General features: G+C 57.3%; 2 protein-coding genes across 4 annotated transcripts in view; both read left to right on the forward strand.

Moving 5' to 3' along the window:
• The window catches only part of AIFM3 (AIF family member 3), a 47,777-nt gene extending 39,942 nt beyond the window's left edge, over nucleotides 1-7,835 (forward strand). The window contains exons 17-20 of the mRNA XM_072599716.1: nucleotides 1,638-1,736; nucleotides 3,074-3,149; nucleotides 3,452-3,556; nucleotides 7,182-7,835. Coding sequence (XP_072455817.1) covers nucleotides 1,638-1,736; nucleotides 3,074-3,149; nucleotides 3,452-3,556; nucleotides 7,182-7,221 — 320 coding nt within the window. The 3' untranslated portion in view covers nucleotides 7,222-7,835. The remainder of the gene's footprint in view (nucleotides 1-1,637; nucleotides 1,737-3,073; nucleotides 3,150-3,451; nucleotides 3,557-7,181) is intronic.
• Nucleotides 7,836-10,207: 2,372 nt separating this feature from the next.
• On the forward strand, nucleotides 10,208-25,319 carry LZTR1 (leucine zipper like post translational regulator 1). Of its 3 annotated transcripts, XM_072599713.1 has the most exons (20): nucleotides 10,208-10,450; nucleotides 10,888-10,950; nucleotides 11,419-11,475; nucleotides 12,175-12,254; nucleotides 12,944-13,052; nucleotides 13,938-14,021; nucleotides 14,658-14,715; nucleotides 15,758-15,897; nucleotides 16,058-16,259; nucleotides 16,983-17,093; nucleotides 18,209-18,301; nucleotides 18,806-18,901; nucleotides 19,395-19,557; nucleotides 19,873-20,042; nucleotides 20,281-20,437; nucleotides 20,848-20,974; nucleotides 21,112-21,261; nucleotides 21,788-21,893; nucleotides 22,011-22,091; nucleotides 23,742-25,319. In XM_072599713.1, exons 1-20 carry the CDS (start codon nucleotides 10,233-10,235, stop codon nucleotides 23,856-23,858), a joined length of 2,382 nt encoding a protein of 793 aa, XP_072455814.1. In that variant the 5' UTR covers nucleotides 10,208-10,232; the 3' UTR covers nucleotides 23,859-25,319. The 3 variants fall into 3 exon arrangements, with proteins under 3 accessions (XP_072455814.1, XP_072455816.1, XP_072455815.1); XM_072599715.1 differs by lacking the exons at nucleotides 10,208-10,450; nucleotides 10,888-10,950 and adding an exon at nucleotides 11,169-11,248 and having other exon boundaries at nucleotides 12,944-13,128; XM_072599714.1 differs by lacking the exons at nucleotides 10,208-10,450; nucleotides 10,888-10,950 and adding an exon at nucleotides 11,225-11,248.
• The last annotated feature ends 355 nt before the right edge of the window (nucleotides 25,320-25,674 follow it).

Genomic DNA, 25,674 nt, shown 5'->3' on the forward strand with positions numbered 1-25,674 from the left:
GCAACACGGTCGAGTCCGAGCTGTAGGAAAGATACATTTCCCAAAGAAATTGTGAATATAAAGCATTTTGTCAGCTGTAAAGAGCCATGGATGAACTGGATGTTACTGTCAGACCTGCAGCTGCTGATGGTCCCCCCGCCTCACCTTTGGCTACAACCTCTCATGCTTTGGTCACCTGCTTGTCCCTCCCTGGGATACTCTTAGAATTCCAGCAGCTCAGGCTGGAGAGACCTTGGGGGCACTGGGGCCAACCTGCTCCTGAAAAGGAGGTTCTTCTAGAACATTCCTCCTGTAGGTCATCCAGCCTTGGCCAGAGCCCTTCAATGTCAGGAGCCCACTGCCTCCCAAGACAACTCACCCTCCAGTGGGATGGCTGCAATGATTCAGCTCTCCCTGATGCCCCTTGTTGCTCCTCAGGGCCGCTAGGTGGCACCATAGTGCACAGAGAGCCTGGACGGGTCAAGAAGGCTCATCCTCTGAGTTCAAATCCAGCCTCAGACACTTCCTAGCTGTGTGACCCTGAGCAAGTCACTTCGCTCTGTTTGCCTTAGTTTCCTCATCTATACAATGAACTCGAGAAGGAAATGACAAAACCCTTCCAGTATCTCTGCCAAGAAAATCCCAGATGGGCTCACAAAGAGTTGGACCTTACTGAAACGACTGAATCACAACTGCCCTGTTACTCCTTGTTCTGCCTGCTAGGGCCGGACAGAACCAGTTAATTCCCCTTCTAGGGGATGGCCAGGCAGTTCTCTTTAAACACTCTCTTTAAACAGCTTTAAACAGTTCTCTTTAAACAGCTCCTCCAAGCAGGCTCTTAAGACCCTTCCCCACCCCAGGCACTCTCCTGCTTCTCTATGTCTTTCCTAAAATGGGGGGCCCAGGCCTAGCCCTGCCCTGTGCACACATTCACCCACTCACTGTCACCGACTGCATGCGTGGTCAAACATCACAGGAGACCCCTCACTGGACACATGGTCCCCCCAATCCCCAGAGCCCAGAGCCACCTGATGTCTCCTCTTGTTATTGGTGACCCTCATGGTGGGACTGAGCGGGGGGAGAGTGATGTAAGGAAGAGGTGTGCTAGGCAGGTGTATTTATCCCCCAGACACTGGTATGTGTGTGTATGTGTGTGTTTGAGAGTGTGTGTGTGTTTGAGTGTGTGTGTGTTTGTGAGTGTATGTGTGTGTATGTGTGTTTGAGTGTGTGTATTTGTTTGAGAGTGTGGTTGAGTGTGTGTGTTTGAGAATGTCAGGCTTAAGGTCTCACATATACCATAAGGAGGGCTATACCCAAGGTAGTAAGCTTTGCATCACTGAAGGTCTCCAAGCAAAGGCTGAACGTTTGCCAGGATGCCTTGGTCAGGTACGACTTGGACTGGGTGTCTGCTCAGGCCCCTTCTAAGCCTCAGAGTCTGAGATTCTGGCATCTGATCACTTACACACAGCTCCTCTCCACTCATGGTCACATAGCACACAGTGATACTGCTTCACCCAGGGCTGTTACAGTTTCTAGGCTACTATGATACACTGTAGGCACGGTCTTGTCCAGGCTGTGTGGGGTGGTCTTAGTGAAGCCAATTGGGGGCCATCTGCCAGGCTGGCATCCTGGTTCTCACAGGTCTCCTCCCCCATCAGGGCGTGTGGCGGCTCAGAACATGCTGGCCCAGGAAGCCGAGATCAGCACTGTGCCCTGTCTCTGGACTGCCATGTTTGGGAAAAGTATCCGCTACACAGGTACTGGTGGGGAGCAGTGGCCCTGGGTGAAGAATCTTCACCCTCCAGAGAGAGGAGAGGAGAGAGGGAAGGTGGGAGAATCAGGCAGCGAGAGCAGCTGAGAGGCTATAAGAATAGCCTGAGCAATAAGGAGATGGCAGCTGAACTTGCCCTCAGGGAGATGCCAGTCCAACTGGCCACCAGCGTGAAGGAAGTGGGGGAGGGGAGAGAACAAATCTTAGAGGACAGAATCTCTACCAGTCCCCAGGGTCTGAGATGGAAGGGACCCTGCTGTTGAGCCAAGAAGCTGACCCTCTCCTGGGCAGATGGATCCCCTGCTGGACAGCTCCTAGCAGTAACAAGATTTTTCTTAGAGCTAGGCTTTTCACCTTGCTTGTGCCGTGGACTCCCTTCTCTGAATCCTGCTTTTAAATGCCTAAAATGAAAACTATAAGATTCCAAAGGAAGCCCCTTGTATTGAAATGTGGTGATCAGTTTTAAAAGAAATAAGTTCATGTTCATGGACCCCAAGTTAGGAACACCTGATGAAGCCCCAAACTCTGCCTCTCTCTAAATCCCACCTCCAGTTCCGGATTGTGCCCAGTGATGGCAGGGCCCGGGGTGTGATGGAGACAATGGGGGATCTGGAGCTGGTGGAAGGAATATTCCTTCTGATCTTAGTTCTGCTGTATGACACCGGTGGTAAAGTCTTTCCATGAGCCCCAGTTTCCTCTGTAAAAAGAGGGGGGTTGCACTAGGCCATCTTTCAGGTCCTGTCAAACTCTTAACCTTTGGTCCACATTTCATTAGGCTCTAAATTCCTTGAGATAAAGGATTGTTTCACTTAGGATCATGGGATCAGAGCTTGAGAACTGGGAGGGACCTCAGAGGACATTGAGTCCACCCCCCTGATTTTGTGGAGGCCCAGAGAGGTTAGGTGGCTTTCCTAGGGTCACACAGCTGCTAAGTGTCTCGGGCGATTTGAATTCGGGTCTTCTTGACTCTAGGGTCAACGTGCCGTCCACTGTGATGCTTATCGGTTGGTTGATTCCCCTGGAGTCCTGTCATTGAGAAACTTACCCTGACTCCAGACCTGAGCCTACCTCTCTGAACATCCCTTCTCCCACTATTGCTCCTCACTGTGCCCTCTGGGTACAAAGAGACAAGGCTAGCCTACTTTCCCCAGGATGGCCATTCAGATACCTGTAGGCCCATTGCAGCCAGGGGAAGATGAGTATATGAGGGGATGATTGCTTCCCTATGGCAGCCCAGGAGAGCTGGGAGAAAGGGAGGGTGGTGCCTGGATCCTGGCTCTACCATTCACTGGTCACCTTTCTGTCCCCTCTGACTATTTCCAGGGTACGGGGAAGGGTTTGATGATGTCATCATCCAGGGGGACTTGGACGAGCTGAAGTTTGTGGCCTTTTACACCAAGTGAGTGAGTCCTTGGTGGCTTCCACCCTAACCCTTGCCAGCCATGAGAAGGGGAGGGGGGTCGGCTTTGGGAAGACCTCCCCCACCCCCCTGACCCTTGCCAACTGTGACAGGGGATGGGGATTGGCTTTGGGAAGACCTTCCCTGCACCCCTGACCCTTGCCAACTGTGACAGGGGATGGGGATTGGTTTTGGGAAGACCTTCCCCGCACCCCTGACCCTTGCCAACCATGAGAGAGGGGGAGGGCCACTTTGGGAAGCCCTCTCTCATCCCCGGGCAGTGACTCGGCTCCTCCTCACAGGAACGATGAGGTGATTGCTGTGGCCAGCATGAACTATGACCCACTTGTCTCCAAAGTGGCTGAAGTCCTGGCCTCTGGGAGGACAATCCGAAAGCGAGACGTGGAGTGAGTAGAGGCATCTGTGTGTCTCCCCTCTCATCCCAAGGCCCAGGATGGCCACTAGCTAGGCCAATGAATAGCCTCTCTCTGTGGGCTAATGGCTGAGGGCTCAGGGACCAGGGTCCTTCTGTCCTTGATTGGGAGAAACTCAAAAGGTCACAATTTCAGAAGGTGAGACTGAGGCCAGGATGATGGATCTGATGTCTGAGAACCAGCCTAACTCTGGACAGAATGGCTCAACCCAAGGGGGTGGCTACCAGGGAATGAGTTGCTTTGGCCCCAACGTCTCATGTAGACCATCTAGTGAGGTTTCTTGGAGTTAGGATCTGAGGCAATGAAGAGTCTCTGTCCTCCGCTGAGGGAACAGGTATCTTGAAATGTTGAAGAAAAACCTGTTACTCTGGCAAGCCAGTGAGGAAGAGACTGGGGGCAGAGGGGCTCATGTCATGCTTCTCCTGGAGCCACCCCTGTGCCAGGGCAAAGGGGTCTTCCCTAGCCCTTTTCTCAGTAGCTACCTAAGATTCAAGCTGGTGTGAGGTTGGGGTCATCTGTGTAGGCAAGCCCCAGCCCTGGCTGCAAATCAGCAAGCAAGAGGCAAATGGAGAGCAAAGGTGGGTTCCACTGGCATCGGTGCCAGGACCTGGAATGTTGGTTTAAATGATCTGGATGTGAGAGAGGGTAGAGAAATGTACAGGTGGCCCCAGGCCCTTCCAGAGAGCAATAGCCCAGGGACGAGATCAAAACCTGGGAAGACTCAGAAGGTCATGGCATCTCGGTGTGAACAAAGCAACCTTCTCAAAGTATCCAGTGTGCTCAGAGCTGTGTGTACACACATGTGCATGTGTGTATTGTATGTGTGTGCATCAGTCTGCCTTGCATATGTAAGTGCCTGTATGTGTGTACAGGTGCACGTGTGCACATGCGCATGCCTGTGTCTGCCTGTGCATGCATCTGTGCACAGGCACATATGTGTACATGTGCATGTATGCATTGTGTGCGCATGCATGCATGTATGTGCGCATGTGTGTGTGCACACTCAGTTCAGACAAGACACAGTCCCTGCCCTCATGGTCTACTGGGGAGAGGGAGCGGGGAAGGAACAAAGCCCAAACAGATTATTGTAACACAGAACAAGCCATGGACAGAACATACTTGGCCATCCCAGGGAGCATTTAGGCAAAGATCACCCAAACTCTCTCTGGGACCTGCAGCTCATTGTCCTCAGCCATAACCTCAGGGAAAGGCTGGAGATACCTGGACACCTTGGGGAGGGGGCTGGGAATCCACCAGAACCATTGACCTTCACTCAAGGGTGGCCATGGTCCTTCTCTCCCACCTCTGATCCCAAGTGGGCTTTCCATCACCCCTGCGGAGGCAGGGCCAGGGCAGGGGGAGGTTCTGAGATCCTTGGCAAGGTCCAGGTTCCAGGAATGGAGAAAGACAAAGGCCCCCAGAAAACAAAGACAGCCTCAGCCCAGGGCCACTTGTGGAGAAGTTGGAGCCTCCTAATAATGCCTTTTCTTTCTTCTGTCTCTCTCCTCTGCTTTCACACCTAAAGGCTCTTTGTTCGGCTTGGCAAGTATGTTTCCCTTCTTGGCACCTTCCTGACAGCCTAAGTAATGCCCATGAGCCTCATAGCCATTCCCATTGCTCTCTGCTGCCCTCCCCTGGGGCCCTGAGGGAGAGGTTCAGGGATTCTCAGAGTCTCCCAAGCTTGGGTGGCTCCTCTCAAACTTGGACAATTTTCCAGGTGTCCCAGTGAAGGGCTGGATGAGTCAGAGTTCTGGGAACCAGCCTGGACAAATGCAGCAGAGCCTGCCACCCATCAGGGGCAAGTGGGTCAGGCATGACAGCTCTCAGAGTTGTCCACCTCCTCTCTTCCTCCAGTCTTGCTGATGGGTTGTGATCTGCACCATTGGAGGGAGATCACCCATGCCGATGGAATCTTAGTTCAATGGAAAGTGGGCACAGTTTGCAGTCAGAGAACCTGGGTTCAAATCCTGGCCCTGACCTTAACTGCGAGACCTCAGACAAATCATTTCCCTTCTCAGGAGCTCAGTTTCCTTCCCTGTAAAAAATGAAAAGGTTGTACTAGATGACTTCCAAGGTCCTTTCCAGTTCAAACTCTGGAGGTGAGAGATGGAGAGTTTTGTGGGAAGAACAGTGAGAAGACCAGTTTGGTTTGACAGTAGAGAGCAGGAAGGGGAGTTGACATCCAATAAGGATGGAAAGAGAGGTTGGGACCAGATTGCAAAGGCTTTAACAGCTAACCAGAGATTATATTTGGTCCTGGGGCTAACCCAGTTACTGGAGCTCCATGGTCACACCTGTGCTTTAGAAAAATCACTTTGGGAGCAGAGTAAAAGACTGATTGAAGTGAGAAGTGGGGTGGGGTGGAGAGTCCAATGAGGAGGATCCTTGCACTGGCCCAGGTGAGAGGGGATCAAGTAACAAGGGCCTGAATTAGGAGCTGCTGTAGGAGTGAGAGCAGGGGGTGGAGATGAGACGAGGTCTGACAGTTGACAGGAGAAGTCAATGATATGAATGAGAGGGAGGGCAGTGGTGCCCTCCCCAGAGACAGGAGCTCAGAGGATCACAGCTTTGGGCCACGTTGAAGATGGGCTGTTTCAGACACGCTGAGTTCAAGACAGGCATGGGTCAGAGCGGGTGGAAATGTCTTAGAACTGGTGTCTGAATGATGCTGGCGATGCACCAGGGGAGCTCAGGAGAGAGAGTGGGGCTGGAGAGACAGAGAATTAGGCCCAAAGTAGACCATGGGGTCATCCAAAGATGGCCCAGGGGAGCCAACTAATCCAACCTTCCCATTTTACAGATGAGTCAGTTGAACCTCAGGGAGAGGAAGCAATTTGCCCAGTCACAAAAACAAAAGTCACGATTGGATTTTAACCCAAGTTCTCCCACTCCAGAGACAGAGGGCCCTTTCCATAGTGCCTCTTGACAATGACAAAAGTGGGTTGGGCTGCCTAAATAGATAGTGAATTCCCTGTCCTTGGTGCTCTTCTAGTGAAGGGTGGGAGCCCACATGTTGGACAAGCTGTAGAGGACATACCTATTCAGCTCTCTGGTGGACTTGCTGACTTGGGGTCCCCTCCACATCTTAGCTGTGGCAATGCAGAGTTGAGAGCTGCCATGAAGTCAAGACGGAAGGCTGAGAAAAGGCCACTGGATTGAGTGGTTGCTGGAATGGTTTTGTGGGGGAGAATTTCACTTGAGGGAGGGATGGTAATGGAGTCTCAATTGCCAGGAGTCTAGCACCTAGGGTAAGGTGTGACAGTGGAGCCATCGGACACAGATGGCACTTTTCAGAAACTTTGCAGAGAAGGGGGATGGAGTCCCGGAATGTCAGAGACCAGGGCATGTTTTTAGTCTGAAAGCGGAAAGCCAATGGGCTGGCTGCATGAGGGCTGTTGGATGGAGGCTCCCCAAAGTGGGAGGGAGGGGAAAGAGTGTCCAGGTAGAAGAGCTGGCCCTAGGGAGAAAATAAGGCAGCTGTAATTGGGAGCTGAGGGGAGCAGCTGGGGCATGTCTTGGGGCTCGGTGTGGGCTGGGGGCAGATGTTTGTCCACATCCTTCAGTATGCAAGTAAAGCAGCTCCAATTCTCTATTCCAGGACCGGAGACATGTCATGGCTGACGGGCAAAGGCTACTGAAGACCCAGCTGGCAGCCACAGCACATCTGGCCAGGAGGGGGGCAGCTGCTCACTCAGACTCTTGCCAAACCCGCCACTTTCCCATTCTCTCCCTCTGAGCCGAATCTAGCCTGTCTGGTCCCTGCTGCAAAGCTGTTTGCTGTCCGGGGTGTGTAGTTCCTCTAGGAACCTTGGGACCACCTGAGTGGCATGGGGATCGTGGGCCCTTGGGACTGGGCTGATTCCTGAAGCGGCTCTGCCAGCATCCGGGTCTTGGGGGACTCGTTCCCTGGCTCATCTCTTCTCTGGCAGTCGTGCCTGCCTCTTGCCAGTTCCCACCCCCTGGGACCCACCCCCAACCATCTTCAGGATGGGGTGTCCTGCATCTCTGGGCCTTAGGTCCTCACCTGTAAATGGAAGGACTTGGACCAGCCAGTCCCTGGGGTCCTTCTGGATCTTCCCCCAGATGGATGATTCTTCCTCCTGGGGTCAGCAGGTGACCCTTCCCCCTCCTCCAGGGACTGCTGAGTTTGGAAACCAGAGCATACCTGCCCACCCTCCACCTCCTCCTCCTCTTTGCACAGATCAAGCAATAATAGGCAATAAACAAATCTAATTTTTGTGTTGGAGCAGAATGTGAGCCTGCCTCTCTCCTTGTGTGCCTGTGGACTGAGTGACTCCCTTCCCACCCGCTCCCCATCCCCCCTGGGGAGCCCCTGAGCCCACAGTGGGTGGCTTCTCCTTGCTGCAGAAGCTGCAGGCACAAGCTGGGCAGGTGCCAGTCTGCGGGAGGCAGAGCCTGCTGGCTTCCTGATTTCATAGGGAAGAAGGCCAGGGGGCTCAGGGGGCCCAGCTACCCTCACTGCTAGGTGACCTTTCAGAGAGCCAAAGATGCAGGAAGGCACCTTATCCATCACCCCCTCACCCCTTCTCTTAAGTTCAAAAACCGAGGCCCAGAGAGGGAGGTGACTTGTTTAAGGTCACACAGATGGTAAGGGGTTGAGCTGGGCTGTGAAGGGGAGCCTCCTCATGGGAGGATGCCCCGTGGGGCATTGGTGAGAGCTGAGTTTGAGTCCTTCCGGAATATTGCTGTTGGGGGCAGGACCCCTGCTGAGGGAGTGGGCAGCATCTTCAGCTCTGTATCACACAGCCAGGGTTCAGAGAGCATCTTGGCCAAGGTCTCACAGCTCGGAAGGGGCCAGGCTGGGACTGGGACCCAGGCCTGCCTGGGCCACCTGGGCCTCCTGCTACAGAGGCTCAGGGCAGCTGCAGGGGCTGGAGCCTACTGAGGAGGGCTCTGTGGAGAGGCAGATGCAGGAGCAGGTTTGGCAGGATTCGGCCAGCAGGAGGCCATACGCAGATGAGGATGCTGAATCTCAGAGGGTGGGAAGGGCTAGGGGCTCCCAGCCTCCCTCTGGGTGCGGGATTGGAGAGGCAGTCGCTGAGTTTCGTCAGGAGGACCCCACCATCTGTGAGAAGGCCTCTCTGGCCCCTATTCCCCACCATCCCCTGACGCCTCCTCTGACCCGGCTCCACTCTTTGTCTCAGAGTTTTCCCAGGAGTGCACACCCGAAGCCCCCTTCTACCTCATACCCCATTTTACAGATGAGAAAGCTGAGGATCAGAGGGAGAAAATGACAAGGCTAGGGTCCTGGCTAGTGTCTGAGGTGAACCTCAGACAGGCATCTTGACTCCAATCCAGCGAGCTGTTGCATGCTGGGTGCCTGTGATATCCTTCCTGTAAATTCAGGGGTCTCTGGATCCGAATGAGAACAGGGCCCTTGAAAGGGGAATTGGATTGTCTGGCCTCGGGACAAAACCAGGAGGTTTTGAAGAGGTCAAACCCGGCTGCTCCTAACCATGGAAGCTGTAAGCCTCAGAAGGTGGTGAGCTCCCCATCACCGGCAGTCTTCGAGCAAAGGCTAGATGGTAGAAGTGGGAATCTGTGATCCCAAAGGATGGAAGCTGCTTGAGAGTCGTGCGTGTTTCCTTCTTTGTCCGTGTGTCCCTCGGCGCCTAGGTCGGTGCCCAGTACACAGCAGGCGCTCCTGCTGCACAGCAGTGGGAGTCGGATCCAGGCTGGGTCCTGGGGTAAGCCCCTTCCCAGCCCTGGACCGAAAGGGCCGCATCTGTACAAGGCTGGTGTCACTGCTCACTGCGGAAGGTTCCTCATGGACTAGACCGCGGGGCCTTGGGGTCTCTGCTCCCTGGGCTCCCTCCCCTGGGGGTCAGCCCATGAAGCTCCCCTCCCCCTCTGCCTCAGGGGTCTTCAGCTCAGGCGAGGCAGCGGCTCAAGGAGCAGGCGCCAGGCTCCGGCCTGAACCCAGCTGAAGACCAGCGGTGCCGGCAGTGATCCTGGGGGGAGGTGGTCTTTGGTGCCACCACTGCCCCTGCCCCCCTCTCCATTTAGGGCAGAAGGAAAGGGGGAGGGCTGGTGTCTGGGACACGCACAAGAGTTAAACGATCGATGGATGGATGGATGGATGGATGGATGGAACCACTCCACCCTCAACAGTCCAGTGGAATGACATGCAGACCAACATGTGACAGAATCAAGCAGGGCTTCCCAGAGGAGGTGACCAGAGCAGAACCTTGAAGGTAAGGATCATAGGAAGGTGAAGTGAGTGAATGCTAAGCCTGGGCAAAGGCAGGGAGCCTGGAAACGGAATGCTTCTTGGCGTGCTAGAAGGGACAAGGAGAACTACTCAGTCTTAGCTTCCAGACACGCCTCCCTGCCTGCGCTGCGCTTCGATCAGGCTCCACCTCCCTGCGGCCCCGGGCTGTGAACTACAACTCCCAGCAGGAACCGGCCAGACTACACTTCCGGGAAGAAATCGCGGACCCCACCTGCCCAGGCTCCACCTCCCAGCGGGCCTCCTCACCCTAGACGGGACCACATCTCCCAACAGCCACTGCGCGCATCTGCTGCAGAAGCCGGCACCAATTACGTGGGTGGGGGCTGCCGGGAACTGTAGTCCTGACGCAGGGGCCACTGGGAGGCGCGGGCGGGCCTCCGAGGGGGCGGAGCGGGCATGGCGGCGGCTCCGGGCGGAGGCTGCTCGGGCTCCGGCTCGGGCTCGGGCTCGGTTGCGGGACCTGCAGCGGCCGCGCGACCCAAGGTGGCCCCGAGCGTGGACTTCGACCACAGCTGCTCGGACAGCGTGGAGTACCTGACCCTGAACTTTGGCCCCTTCGAGACTGTGCACCGATGGCGCCGCCTCCCGCCCTGCGACGAGTTCGTGGGCGCGCGGTGCGTGCTGGCGTCGGGAGGGGCCGGCGAGGGGCGGGTGGGGGGTGGGGGGAGGGGCGGGGCGGGTCTTGGGTGGGGTCATTGTGGAAGGGGCGGGGCATGGTCTTGGGGGTGTGGTCATGGGTGGGGTCATGATGGAAGGGGTGGGGCAGGGCCTTGGGGGTGTGGCCATGGTGGTGGGCGGGGTCTGGGGTGGGGTCATGATGGAAGGGGTGGGGCAGGGTCTTGGGGGTGTGGCCATGGTGGTGGGCGGGGTCTGGGTGGGGCCATGGTGGGGGCGGGGTGATGAGGGTGGGGCAGGGCTGGGGTGACATCTTGGAGGGGGCAGGATCTTGGTGGCGGGGCAGGACCATGGAGGGGCTTGGGCAGTGGGCACCTTTGGGGAGGTCTCCCAACAGGGGGCCTTGCCCTGACCCCCTCTCCCCCTCCTCTGCCAGGCGCAGCAAACACACTGTGGTGGCCTATAAGGATGCCATCTACGTGTTTGGAGGTGACAACGGGTAGGTGAGCGAGGGGGAGGAGGGTGGAGAATCCTTAGCACTAAAGCCTCACTTGACAGAGGGGGAAACTGAGTCTGAGAAAGTTGGAAATGAATCGGCCAAGATCATACCTTGAATTCACTGAACAATAAAGTGTCAAGGCTGGGGGGGAGGCTGAGGTGAGAGGCCAGGGCAGGGGGGGCTGGCTCAGTCTCTTCTTTTGTATGGTGGAAAAACAGGTTTCTGAGGTCAGGGTCCCCCAGCTCCAGAGCTAGAAAGAATCTTGGAGGCTACCTGGTCCAGCTTCCCTGTTTTACAGGTGAGGAAACTGAGGCAGGGCAGTGAAGTGATGTGCCCAGATTGGCTCCCCAGTCAGGGCCATGCCCATGTCCCCTCCCTGAGAACCAGGACCAGAAGCCCCATTTCTGTGGATTATCCCCTGACCTTTAGGTCACAATGTCTTTTTTCACTTTGCTCTATCCCTTTCAGAAAGACGATGCTGAATGATCTCCTGCGCTTTGATGTCAAGGACTGCTCCTGGTGCAGGTGGGCTCTGGCTGCTGTCATTGTGGCTCCCCCGTTGCTTCTACTTACCTTGCCATAGTAGGGGTGGGGAGCATTAGGGCAGCCCCATCCTGGACCCCGGCCTCATCCAGCCACCCAGTCCCCCAGCATGGGCTCCCAGGGCCCCTGGCCTCTGGCCCCCAGTGGGGCAGACCAGACTAGACCAGATTTGTCCTGTGGGAGTTCAGAGAAGGGAGAGGTGGGTGAGCCCAGGGCAGGTGGCAGGGGGGCACTGAGGCTGGCTAGGACTTGTCAGGGGGAGAGGAGGAGAGGCCTGTCAGGCCGCGTCTTGATGTGGAGATGTCCACTAGGCAGTTAGAGTTGCCAGGGCTGGGTCTGGGCTGGACACTGCCATCTGGGTGCACCTCCTTCAAGGTCAGAGCTGGCTCTGTGGAAAGCCCCTTGTCCACCCTCCCGGCCCTGCCCTGGCCCCATCTCCTGAGATCCCTGGGCCTCAGTCACTCTCTGGTCACCTGCCCAAGAGCCTCTTCAGAAGTTCTGTGGGGACATTCACACATGAACAGGAGAGCACCAGACCCCAGGCTCACAGCCCCAGTTCATCCTGGGCTCAGTTTCAAACCCATTACTGCAGAATTCTGTTCTCTGTTTACTGGTGGATCCAGAACCCTCCATGGGCCCTCTGTGTGTGCAGCATTGATGGTGTTTGCCCCTCCTCTCTAGGGCTTTTACCACGGGGACACCGCCAGCCCCCCGCTATCATCACTCTGCCGTTGTCTACGGGAGCAGCATGTTTGTGTTTGGTGAGGACCCAGCAGGGCTGTGCCTCCAGGGCCCACATGACCTGACCTGCCCTCCCCACCGGGCAGCCCCAGGAGGGGGGTGTGCTTTTACGCATCAGGATACTGAGGCACAGTGAGCAAAAGGGTCTTGGGCTTTGTCCTGGGCCTTGTCTTTCAGCCACAGGCCTTCGCCCAAAGTCCCCTAGGGTGTGCCCTCGCCTCCAGTGAGGGCCTGGCTTCCCACTGAAGGTCAGGCCTTGGAGGGGTGCTGTGTTTGTCAGTCAAGCTCAGGGACCCCTGGGATCAGAGGTTCAGGTTTGAGCACATTCATTCTTCAGCCATTACAAGGAGCCCCTTGTGAACCTGGGGTCGCAGGGCCTGCATGATCCTAGGGGGACAACAGACCTCTAGGAGCAAGACCAACCCTTCCCTAAAGACTGTGCCCAGTGGTGCTCCCCTTGGATACTTCCAGTGACAAGGGGCTCACTCCTTACCTACTGACACTGTCAGTTCTGCCTGCGTCATAGATCAAAACACAGAAGGGGTATCAAAGTTCTTAGAAAGAAGGAACAAGACCCAGAGAGGCCAAGTCTTGTGCCCAGAGCCCCCCTGCTGGGATTGGAAGCTGGGCCTCTGTCTGTGGGGCAGGGCTCCCCCTTGAGCTTTATATGGAGGAGCCACGCCTAGCTCACAGAGCCATGTCTTCACAGGTGGCTACACTGGCGACATTTACTCCAATTCCAATTTGAAGAACAAGAATGACCTGTTTGAATACAAATTTGCCACTGGGCAGTGGGCAGAGTGGAAGATTGAAGGGCGGTGAGTGGCAGCCTGGCGCCTGGTGGGGCAGGGTGGGCCTCCTCCCACCATCCTGCCCCAGGGCTGTTGTCTGGAGGTGGGTGGCCCTTGGGGGGCTGTTGCACCTTGGGTGGCCCTGACTCCCTGCTTAGCCCAGCCCCACCTCCATTGCGCTCCAGATGGAGGGAACATCAGGGAACCAGTGGGGTCCAAGGGGCCTGTGGAAGGGGCAGAGGGTGCAGCAGGAGGGAGGATGGAGAAGGTGCCCAGCAGGATGCCCAGGGTGGCTGTGCCCGGCGCAGGGGGCAGGGAAGATGATAATGATGCCCAGCATCTATATGGTGCTTTTGGGGGTGGCTGGGTGGCATAGTGAATAGAATGCTAGACCTGGAGTCAGGAGGGCCTGAGTTCGTATCACACACTTACTTCACCCTGCATGCCTGGGTTTCCTCATCTGTAAAATGGACTGAGAAGGAAAAGACAAACCTCTCCAGGATCTCTGCCCAGAGAACCCCAGGTGGGGTCACAGAGAGTTGGATGCGAGGGAAATGACTCAGCGACAACACACAGGTTTAAGGTGTTTAAAGCCCTGTCCCTGTGTCATGTCATGTGTGTTCTATAGGGACTGTTATGATCCCCTTTTACAGCTGAGGAAACTGAGGCACACAGGCATGAGACTTGCCTTGGGTCCCACAGCTAGGGAGTACCTGAGGCCGATTTTGGAATTGGGTCTCCCTGACTCGAGGGCCAGTGCTTGGTCCACCCAGGTCGGGGGTTGGCATGTGAGCAGACTCTGAGGCCTCCAGGGCCCATGATGACACAGTCTGAGGAGCGTGCAGGATGTCATCCCTGGGAGTCTAGGGTTGGTCGGGTGACCCAGCCTCATACAACCTTCGGTCCCCCCAGGTTACCAGTGGCAAGGTCAGCGCATGGGGCGACAGTGTACAGCGACAAGCTGTGGATCTTTGCCGGTTACGATGGTAATGCCCGGTACGTGGGTGTGGGGCTGACCCTTCTGTCCCAGCCAGCTCCACTAAACTGGGCTTAGAGCATTTCTGTTGCCTTCAGCAAAGACCCCGCTCGGCCCCCCAGCCCTTCGGGATGGCAGGGCTGCTGAGAGGCTCTCCTGCCCTGGGAGGGGGTCAAGGCTGTACCTGAGCAGGAATCCCCTTGGCCAGTTTGTGGAGAGGGGGTGCCAGGTTTTGTCTGGGATGGGTAGCTCATTACTTCCCCAGGTGGCCTGTTCCATTCTGGACCAGCTCAGTTCTTCTCTGGGCTAGATGTGGGGGTTCTGGGGGTTCCCCTTCTGTGGTTGGGGCCCAACCATGGTGACTGAGGGGAGCAGCCTGCTCTGCTGCATTCTTGGTCCTGGCAGGGACGGCAGGCCTGGCCAGCCTCTAGGCTGGGTGATGGCTGGTTATCCCAGGGGGCCCTGGTTCATGCTGCAGTCTCTGCTGTTTGCTGGGCTGGCTCGGTCTGGTCCTCTCCAATGGGGTCCCTGTGGAGTGGCAGCTTGAGCTGGGCCAGATGCTGCCCCCAGAGCTGCCCATTTCTCTGTGGCACAGTGGGGAACTGCCTGAGATCATGACCACCTGTACCCCCTTCCCTCCCTCCCTCCTGATCCAGGCTCAATGATATCTGGACCATTGGCCTTCAGGACCGAGAACTGACCTGCTGGGAGGAGGTGAGAGACCTAGCCTTGGCAAAGCCACGCAGAGGGTGGGGCCCTTGGAACAGAGGAAGGCTTGGAAAAGAGCAGGCCCATGAGGGGAGATGATTTTAGTTTGGGATTGAATTTGAGATTCTGGTCCTGGTTTATCCAGTTGGAAACATCCACTAGGCAGTGGGGCAGCAAGTGCTATTAAGTGCCTACTGTGTCCTGGGTACCGGCCTCAGTGCTTTACAGACATTATCTCATTTGATTGTTACAACTCTGGAAGGGAGGTACTGTTATCCTCATTTTTCATTTGAGGAAACTGAGGCAGGTGGCAGTGAAAGGCCCCTTCCAGAGTCCCCCACCTGGTCAGTATCTGATTGGGGATGTGTAGACCTGGGCACTCTCTGTGGAGGAGATCCTTGGGCCAGATACCGAGACGGCCTGGCTCAGAACTTGGCAGTGCCCACAGTTCAGGGGCACAATATGGGTGATGAGCTGGTGGGGGAGGCTAAGAAGGAGAGGTCTCATGGGTAGGAGAAGGGAAAGCCCAGAGAACAGAGGAGAGTATATGGGAGAGGACAGAGCAGTCAGCACGTCCAGTGCCCAGGCACATTGCCAAGGACGCGACCTGAGAGCAGTCTGTCCTACTGGGTCGTGAAGAGATCCCAGTGCTTTTGACACAGCCTTTGTCCCCTGGGCCGTAGTTCATGGGGGAAGGAGGTGGCCCTCCAGCCCTGACCCAGGAGGGGTTCCCAGCTGCCAGGGACCAGGGAGCAGGATCGAGTCTGCTTGCCTGTGCCTGGATCAGAGGAGGTGGATGGGGTGGTGACGAGGTCCCCCTGAGCAGAGCAGGGACAGGAGCGTGAAGAGAGAGGATGGTGCTGATGCTGCTATGCCTTGTCAGCCTTGGGGGGGACCTGAGCATCCCTGCTCCGGGCCTTAAAGCTCAGGCTTTGCCCACAGGGCACAAGGTGACCCTGACCCTTCAGAACAGGCCAGTGGCTCATACCTGCCTCGTGCCCAGGCCTATCTGCCAACACCCCGCTTTGTGCCCCTCTCATGTCCCTAGATCGAGCAGAGTGGTGAGATCCCACCTTCCTGCTGTAACTTCCCCGTGGCTGTCTGCAGGGACAAGATGTTTGTGTTTTCAGGGCAGAGCGGAGCCAAGATCACCAATAATCTCTTCCAGTTTGAATTCAGAGACAAAGTGTAAGTGTTTCTGGGGGGGTTCCCGGCCCTGCAGGCCTTGGAGAGCTCCCAGAAAATCCTGGGGCTCTTTGGCCATCGCCCTGTGAAACACTCACACAGTTCTCTATTCGCCTGCCTGGAGGTCAGGACTTAGCCACCTTGTCCTCTTCCCCTCTCCTAGCTGGACCCGGATTCCCACAGAGCACTTGCTTCGGGGCTCACCGCCCCCTCCGCAGCGAAGATATGGGCACACCATGGTCGCCTTTGACCGGCACCTGTACGTGTTTGGGGGCGCGGCTGACAACACCCTCCCAAATGAGCTTCACTGCTATGATGTGGATTTCCAGACGTGGGAAGTTATTCAGCCGAGTCCTGACAGCGAGGTAATGGCGTTATCCATGGTGGTGGGAGGGCTGGGCAGGCAGCCGGGGCAGCAGGGGTGCTTGCTTCTGCTGGCCAGTCTATGTGCCACCACCAAGAGAGATGGGAATGGTTTAGGCCGGTCAGGAGACGCCTCCCTTTCCTGGAGGGTCTGTTGGGTTCACATATTCCATGGAGGATTCCTGTGGGCTCCACGTGCTGGGGGAGAGCCCCCAGGACTGCTGGTATCCTCTGGTGGGGTGGGTGCTGCCCCAATAGTCCCAGAGCTGCTGATGCCCCACCGGCTCCACCCTGGGCTCTGACCTGGCTTTTCCCCAATGAGGGGAAGGTTTCACTTTCTCTTTCATTTGAATTGGCCCATGTTTGAGTGAGGACTTGACTTTGCTCCTAGGACCTCTGCTGGGAGGGGACCCCGCCTTTTGCCCAGGGAGAGGAAAGGGCTTGGCCGCTGTCCTGCAGGGAGTCAGTATTAGGTGTGCACTTTGTGCATAAGCAGCAAGGTGGCCTCTGCCCTCTAGGGCCAGGCTGGTCCCAGGAAGAGGCAGGCAGAGGTGGTGTGGTGTGGATACGCACAGAGGAGGCAGAGACAAAGGGGTTGGCTTGTCCAGCTGCCTGCTTGGCTGCAGGGGGGGCCCGCTCACACGTCCTCACCTTTAGCCCTGCCTGTGGTGGCCCAGTCCCTTCCCCTCCTCACCCTGGCTGTCTCCTCTCCTCCTGTCTTCTAGCTGCCCAGCGGGAGACTGTTCCACGCGGCCGCTGTCATTTCGGATGCCATGTACATATTTGGCGGGACGGTGGACAACAATATTCGCAGTGGTGAAATGTACAGATTCCAGGTACCTGGGAGGAGGGGCAGGGCTCAGGTGGGCCTCTGACCTGGGTGTCCATGCAGGGGTGGACTCAGCCCTGCTATGGAGCACATGGGGTGGTGGAAACACATGACGAAAAGAAGGCCACACTCACCTCTGCCACCCAGATCCCTGGTGAACGTGGCCTGGGTCCCTGGGGCCCCCTGGAACAGTCCTGAGGTGGGGAGGACCCCCCCAGCAGGGCTGGGACCTGGCAGAGTACTGGGCTGTGTTCCTGGTGTCCCCCTTGGAGATGGTGGTGGGCCAAGGGGAAGAGCTGGGTGGCTGGACGCTGTGTGGAGAGGATGGTAATTCCCCTGAGAGCCTGCCCACCAGGAGGGCTCCGTCCTCTGCCTGGGCGCATCCAGGTCTGAGATGGAAGCCAGACTTGTCACTGACAGCGGGCAAGGAGGGGACAGCCAAGATGAGGGGCTGAAACCCAATGGGTTGGGGTAGAGGGATAGACTTCCCTTTGTTATGGGCTGCACAGGCCTGCCTGGCCTCGGAGGGGGAGGGTGCTGTGTTCCAGAGGTCTGGGGTCCAGAACGGGGGTCACCCCCCAACCTTAGCCCTGGCTGGCCTCCATCCCTTCATTTGGGCAGCACCTTTTAAGCAGGATGTTGACGAACAGGAGCTGGGAATGCCGATCCTGGGGAGACATTTCTGAAGGGCCGTCCTATGTGAGAGGTCAGCCTTACTTCTCAGGGCTTTCCAGGAGAGGAGACGGGTTTCAGGTCGAGAGAAAAGAGAACTTTTCTGAGCATTAGAGAAACCCAAAGATGGAGCAGGTGGCTTGGGTAGTGAGGCAGTGAGCTCCCCGTCCCTGGTGAGGATTAAGTCATGCCTACTCACTCTTTGTTGAGGTGTTGGGGGCAGGGGGAGGGTGTATTTCTGGACGTGAGAAGGTTCCTCCCTGTTCTGGTTCTGTGATCATTGTGTGCTCAGACCCAGGGCCCTGGTGAGCCTGCTGAACTGGTTACGGTTCCAGAGGGGATCAGGATGGTGCTGAGGAGACCCTGTAAGCCCCCTTTGGGTTCTCCAGGCTCCATTCTAGGTGGGCCTGGCAGAAGCCCAGCAGGACCAAGGGGGCTCTTGTCTTCCAGTTTTCTTGTTACCCCAAATGTACGTTACATGAAGATTATGGCCGCCTGTGGGAGAGTCGCCAGTTCAGCGACGTGGAGTTCATTCTAGGAGAGGTGGGCGCATGCGGGTACTGGGGCCCTCTGGGAGCTGGCCTTGCACTCCCCCTGGGGCCAGATTGCCTTTCCAGGCCTGGAGTGAAGTGTGTTGGCACTCTGAAGGCACTCCAGAAGTGAGGGAAGTCAGACGTGACCTTGATACCTATTATGGTCAGGCCAAGGCAATGGGGGTCATGCATGCGTCATGCATGCTTTGGGCTGGAGCTGAGCCAGCTGACCTGAGGGCCCATCCTGGCAGAGGCCTCAGGCTGTCCCTCTCATGTTCTGGGGAAGAACATCGAGGCACAGGGTGTCAGGTGACTTGCCCAAGAAGACCCAGGCAGTGGTCGCGCGCAGAGCCAGGATTGGCGCCCCCCTGCCCCCCTCACAAGTCTTTTTCCCGGCCTGAGACTCCCCAGGATGGCTCCTGCCCCTCCCCCAGGCCACAGGGCCCCTTCTGGAGGAGGTGGGCACCACTGTGGCCCACAGAGCCTGACATTCCTACTTTCTCTGCGTTGACAGAAGGAGGAGCGGGTCCGAGGACACGTTGCAATTGTCACAGCACGCTGCAAGTGGCTGCGAAAAAAGATAATGCAGGCCCGGGAGCGAGTGCGACAGGTGAGCGTCTTCTCCCACCCTGGGCCTCCTCCAGAGGACAGCAGCTGCTCAGGAGTGCTGACCTCCGCTCCTCTGAAATGCCTGACAGCCTGGGGCCCACGGTCACTTTCTTAGAGGCAGCAAGGGCAGAGACCTGGGTGCGAATCCTGCGCCAGAGCTGTTGTATCTTCATCTTTGAAATGGGCCCGGGCATCTACCTAAAGGGATGTTAGGAAGACCCAGTGAGATCAGTGCATGGCAGATAATTTACAGTAAAGGCAGAGGGCCTGTCACTTATGGGTCCCCCAGCTCTGAGATTCCTCCCAGCCCTGACTTGAAGACCTCTAGGAGATCCTGTGAACCAGTCACAAGATGGGCTTTGGTGCCCTTTGGGAGAACGAGAGGGTGGGGGGCTCCATTTCACAGCTGAGCAGACTGAGGCTGTGCACGATCACATGGCGGGAATCTGGCTCTGAAGGCCACCACTTCCATTTCCTCATTTTGTCATGTCTAGAAGTCTAAGCCAGAGCCTGAGGAGGGGGCACCGGGGGTTGCAGGCGGGAAGCCTCCTCTGCCGCCTTCCCTACTGGAGGTAGCGATTCGTGAGGCCGAAGCCCAGCCCTTCGAGGTGCTCATGCAGTTCCTGTACACGGACAAGATCAAGTACCCACGCAAAGGTAAGGCCTAGCCAGAAGTCCTGGGGCCCAGCAGCATGGGGGTGCCCCACGTGGAGGCCTTCCCTGGCCCTGCCAGGGTCACCTCTGTGACCTGGGTGGAGGGGAGGCTGCATCTGTTGGAGACACTGCGGAGCAGGGAGAGGACAGATGGATGGATGGACAGCTCTGGGCCTGGAGCCAAGAGAGGCAGCCGTGGCTGCCACAGGGCTCCCCTAGTGTGCCGGGCACCAGGTAGTGCAGTGGTTAGGGTCCCCATTTTACAGTGAGGGAAATTGAGGCAGCCAGGGTGGCTCAGCTGTCCCTTGTGGCTGCCAGGGCATGTGCATGAGGTGCTGCTCATCATGGACGTGTACAAGCTGGCACTGAACTTCAAGCTGTGCCGCCTGGAACAGCTCTGCCTGCAGTACATAGAGGCCTCTGTGGACCTGCAGAATGTCCTCACCGTGTGCGAGAATGCCAGCAAGCTGCAACTGGACCAGCTCAAGGTGAAGGCGCCCGGGTGGGAGGAGCATGGCTCAAATCCGGGGTCATGATCCTTCTGTCATCAGGGGCCTAGAGGGAGAGGGAGGAGGGGAGAATCATCCCTTCAGTCAGGGGGCCCAGAGGCAATGTTGGGGCCACCCTCCAGGCTGGGCCCAACACTCTGGCCCCCTTGGCCCCCTTTCCTCTGTCTTTCTGTCTCTCCATGTCTCTCATCTCTTGCCCCCATGTCTCTGCCCGCAGGAACACTGCCTGAACTTTGTGGTGAAGGAGTCCCACTTCAATCAGGTGATCATGATGAAGGAGTTTGAGCACCTCTCATCCTCCCTGATTGTGGAGATCGTGCGCAGGAAACAGCAGCCGCCCATCCGGGCACACTCAGAGCAGCCGGTGGACATAGGTGGGCTGCCACCCCCTCCCTCGCCCTGCCTTCCCTCCTGTCCCCATGGGGTTCTGTCACCTGTGGAGGTATATCCATGGGGCTTGAGACACCCATTTTACAGATGAAGAAGCCAGAGCTCAGAGGATGCCCCTGATGTGCCCAGGGCTGCCTGACTGCCTGGCCAGTACTTATACATGAGACTAGACCTATCTTGGGGCTGCCGGGTGTGAGCTGGGCCTCTCTGCGCCCCCCACTGTGGGAACAGCAGGGTCTGCTCCGTTGGCACCGAGGGTCCTCCTTAGTCCTTGTTGTCTCTGGTGACCTTGAAGTCACCCCTGCTGCCCCCTCCCACGTGGGACCCCAAGCTCAGGGCTGTCCCAACAGGGCCCATGGCTCTGGTGCCCCCATGCTGATCCTGCTTCTTGTAGGAACTTCGCTGATCCAGGACATGAAGGCTTGCTTGGAGGGGGCAGGGACAGACTTCTGTGACATTACCCTACTCCTCGATGGTCACCCACGCCCAGCTCATAAGGCCATCCTGGCCGCCCGCTCCAGGTACATGGTAAAAGGGGATGTGGCCCAGGAGGAGGCAGGAGGTGAGGTTGGAAACCTTGTGGAGAGGCTCCAGTTGGAGAGGGGGAGGTCTGGGGAGCCAGGGGCCTGATGGCAGCAGGGCGTGTTTCATCTTCTAGTTACTTTGAAGCCATGTTCCGGTCCTTCATGCCTGAAGACGGTCAAGTCAACATCTCCATTGGGGAAATGGTGCCCAGCAAGCAGGCATTTGAGTCCATGCTCCGTTACATCTACTATGGGGAAGTGAACATGCCCCCCGAGGACTCTCTGTATCCTGCAGCTTCAGGCCCACAGTCGGGCTGGGAGGGGAGATTCTGCCCAGAATGGCTGCAGGCCCTGGGAGCCCAGAGTCTGCGGCCTAGTCCTGGCTCTGCTTTTCCCTTCCTCGGCTGTCATGGTCTTCTGCCCCCGGCCTCCAGGCCCCTCTACCTCTCTCCACGGCACTCTCTGACCCCCATCCTTCCCTTTGCCTTTGGAGTGCTACAGATCCCCTAGAGGGGACCTGTACACGGAGACCTTCTGCAGGGGCCCTGCCTGTGTCTCTGCAGCTCGGGCTGCACCAATACTGAGCATAACGTCCTCCCTCCCCACCCCAATCTGCTCGCCTTTGGCCACAATGTCCAGTTTGCGGAAGGTCATCCAGCCAGGAGCCTGGAGGCAGCTTTGTCCACTGTGGCGTAGCCTGGCGCTTGCAGACAGGGCCGGCCCTGACTGCAAAGCCCTCGTGTTACAGCCAAGGTTGAGAGCTCCTGCACCCCCCAGGGAGCTGCCCCATTTTCCTTAACTGCTCCCCAGCTATCTCTTTGCAGCCCCTTATTACTATGGCTTCTACAATAACCGGCTCCAGGCCTACTGTCGGCAGAATTTGGAAATGAACGTGACGGTGGAGAATGTGCTCCAGGTTGGTAGTCTGAGGGTCCCCTTGGTGCTGTGTCTAGCTCCTTGGGCATCTAGAACGGTCAGCAGAGGGGAGTCCCTCACAGCTAACGCTAACGGCCTGAACCTCTCTGTGTCTCAGATTTTAGAGGCTGCTGACAAGACCCAGGCCCTGGACATGAAGAGGCATTGCCTTCACATCATCGTGCACCAGTTCACCAAGGTTGGTTGGCTCTTTCCTGGGGTTTGGGGGGTCTGCTGCCCACCCTGCCTGCCCTGGCTCTGAGGGGCCGGCACCCTGGCCATAGACTGGAAGGAAGCCTTGCATCCACAACCCAGAACACGCCTCCGGCCCCAGATCCTTCCACTGCTGTCAAAGCCCTTGGGGCAGCAGGCACTGCCCCAGCTGCTGTCCCTGGCCTCCCCTCCCTGGGAAGGCTGCAGGGCCAACTGTCCTACAGCTTCCTTGGGGGTTAAAGCAACTCAAGGCCTCAAAAAGCCTCCTTCCAGCTGGGTCAGGAGGAAGGGAGGGGTCTCCAGCAGGGCACGGTCTTGGGATGCTGGAAGTAACTGGAGGGGACAGTTGGCACCCCCCATCCCAGGCAGTGGGGCAGGTCCCTTCTGAAGTGCAGGTTTCATTGCCAACCTGCCTGACCTCCCACCAAGTAGCTGGGCCCACCTCATCTTCCCAGTGGGGCCTGAGTCCTAGGAGGAGACTGGGAGTAAACAGGCGTGGTGGTGGAGTTTGAGACTCCCGGCGTGGCGGGCTTGGCTCCAGGAGGCCCAGGAACATGGCTGCTGATGGGGGCAGAGCTGGGATGTTGCTAGGGCTCCCGGGCCTGCTGGCCCCTCCTCTCTGGTCTGGGCTGGGCCTCCAGACTGGTCATGCCATATGCTGTAAGGGTACCTCCTCACACATGCAGGCCAAAGCTACAAACGTGGAGCTGGAAATCATGTTTGTTTGGGCTCAGCCACGTAGTGGGTCCCAGAGAAGGGAAGAAAGGGCGGCCATGCCCAGGGCCCAGGCTCCCAAGGCCTCCAGGCTCACTAGAGATGCTCCCTATGGGCCCAGCTAAGCAGTCAGGGTCTAGGCTTCCTGCAAATAAATGTGCTGCTGTTTACCCAAACATCACTCCAGGTGGTCCAGGAGAGTCCCTGTATGTGAGGTGGGGGGCCGGGCCTCCATATTCACCACTTGGTCACTGACATTGGGGTTCTGGCCATGAGTGTGGCCTGTGTCCAGAGAGGAGAGGAAGGCCCTCATCACAAAGGGAGGGCATGCTCAGGAGGGAGATGTTTATGTAGTTCACAAGGAGAAATGCCACATGTTGGCTTGGGGTTACAACTGAGAGCTGGGAGGATCTTCATTTTACAGATCAGGAAACTGAGGCCCAGCAAGGGTGTGGTATGCCCTGGGGCACAGGAAGTGAGAGAGCCAGGATTTGAACCCAGGCCCTTATTCCCAAGCCCAGTGCTCATCCCACCGTACCGTGTGGTCAAGGGATGTGGGACCACATCATATTTAGCTTCAAGATGATGACTGGGTGGAGGGGATGACTGTCATCACTATATCTGAGGAGCTCTGCATGTGTGTGTGAACATGTGCTTCATGGTTGTATGCATGTCTAGGTGTGAACACGTGTGCTATGTGGGTGTGCTTGTGTATAAGCATGTACTGGGGGAAGGGGACAGTGCCATGTGTGAGCCCATGGGGTTTGAGCCAGGCCTCTGCCATCTCGTGGGGTGCCCTGGCCCCTCCCTGGAGCCCACTGTCCTGTGGGAGATGAGAGCTGTGACTCCCCCATTCCCTTGGCCCCCTCGATCCCCTCTGGGCTGTCCAGAGCCTGTAAACCCACTGCTACTTTTCCCAAAGGTCTCCAAGCTGCCCAACCTGCGGGCACTGAGTCAGCCGCTTCTCGTGGACATCATTGAGTCTCTGGCCACCCACATCTCTGACAAGCAGTGTGCTGAGCTCGGCTCTGACATCTGATACACCCTGCAGCCCCCACCTTCGGGGGCCCAGCTGGCTGTTCGGTGCCATCTGCCGCCCTGGGAAGCTCCATGTGCTCAGGGTGGCCTGGGCAGAAGCAACCAGATGCTCAATGGGACTGGGGCAAAGGGGCCAACAGGGAGAACCCCCCTGACTGGGCTGGGCACAGCTACCTGGGTGGGACCACCCCTTCTGCCTTCAGAGCTTATAGGAGCCACGTACATAAGGCCTGGGCCTCCCAGGTATTGGGCATAGGTATCTTGAGAGACCAAAAGTTGCTCTATTCTGAAAGACCAGTAGGGAAGTAAAAGCTGTCACAGTTCTGTGCCTCAGCCCGCAAAGGAGCCTGGGCCAGCTGGAGGGGAGGGAGGCCTGTGCTGTACTCCCCTCCCCTCCCCATGACCAAGGATGAAGGCTGGGCATTGGGAGCACTGTGGCTGGCCCTCATTACCAGAGCCCAGGGTTTAGACCTGGATGGTCCTTCAGCATGTACCCACTGTCCTTGCCCTTCCCTGGTCACGGAAGCTTCTCCACATGTCAATTCTGTGGCTGGGGGGTACAAGCCATGCCATCTTTGGAGGCCCAGCCTTTACAAGTTCCATGTCACCCTGAGGCATGAGGCACAGGGGGAAGGTCCAGGTGGGGACCCACCGACGAGTCAGGCGCAGGTACTCCTAGTGCCCTTGCTCCTGTCTCAGGCCCCTGTCCCTATCCTTCCAGGCCAGTGGTTATGACTTCTGCCACTGGTTCCCTGTCCCTAGCGTGCCTCCTAAGGACTGAGAGCCAATCGAGATCTGGAGAGGGGGTGGAAAGAGGCCTTAGCCAAGAGTCACCCCCTGGCCTCCCAGGCCCTCATCCCAGCTGAGGGACCCCTGGGCTCCCAGAGGCTGCCCTGTTTCCTGATGGCAGCCCATACTTCCTGAGGACTTGGGGTTCTACAAAACTGTCTCCCAAATGGGCTAAATTAGGTGGTATAATCTCACTCTCAGCTCTGAGAGGGGAAGGGTGGTCACTGGGTCAGTTATCCTCAGCCCAGAGGGGCCCCTCCCACGGCCCTGAGCCGTGTGCAGCAGCCTCTGCCTAGTAGTTAGAGCTGTCCCCTTGCAGGGCTGGGGCCAGGCACACCCTCGCCTTCTGGTTCTGCCCTAAAAGCTCGATTTGGGCTGAGCTGGCCCCCTTGTTGTGCGTTTTTGTGGGCACTTATTAAGTGTATAGTTTCTAAAATGCACCATCAGGCACGTGGAGGGAGATGCAGACCTGTACTGTCTGGTTTAGGAAGAATGAACTAGCAAAGGCTGCTCTTACTGGCCCATTTATCCATCTGTCATCGAGGCTGCAGAACGAATCATGAAAAAATACAGATGTATTTGAAGTGTTCAGGATCCCGGGTCAGCGCCCCTTTCCTAACCCATGGCTTCTCAGAAAGAATAAACCCCATCAGGAGGCTCGTGGGAAGAATGACCACGGATTTCATGTGTGCTGAGAAAGGCGGGTGGTGCGTCCATCCTGCCTGTGTGATGCCATACTGATCACTTCCTCTCTGGATGGCCTTCAATGAAGTCCGCCTGGAGCTCCAAGCGGTGGGCACTGCCAGCTGCCCCTCCTAGGAGAGGGGCCTCAATAGCCTGGCGAGGAGCTGGGTCTCCAGCGTCTTTAGTCGCCACCAAGGAGCGGTTTGCTGCGCCAAGTGAACAAAGCCCTGGCTTCTGCTGGCTCTTCTCTTCTGCCGCCCCGGGAGGAGCCACCTCCCCTGGCTGCTGGGCCGGACCCAGGCAGGGGCAGACGCCTGCGCTCGGGGGAGGTGGGCGGAAGGAGA

The sequence above is a fragment of the Notamacropus eugenii genome, chromosome 4, assembly GCF_028372415.1.
Source record: "Notamacropus eugenii isolate mMacEug1 chromosome 4, mMacEug1.pri_v2, whole genome shotgun sequence".
NCBI lineage: Eukaryota > Metazoa > Chordata > Mammalia > Diprotodontia > Macropodidae > Notamacropus > Notamacropus eugenii.

Bases quoted from the DNA above. Each gene is read 5' to 3' on its own strand.
- LZTR1 (XM_072599713.1), top strand. From the start codon at position 10,233: ATGGCGGCGGCTCCGGGCGGAGGCTGCTCGGGCTCCGGCTCGGGCTCG. The intron at 18,902-19,394 runs GTGAGCGTCTTC...TGTCATGTCTAG, and splicing joins CCCGGGAGCGAGTGCGACAG to AAGTCTAAGCCAGAGCCTGA. The intron at 19,558-19,872 runs GTAAGGCCTAGC...TGTGGCTGCCAG, and splicing joins GATCAAGTACCCACGCAAAG to GGCATGTGCATGAGGTGCTG.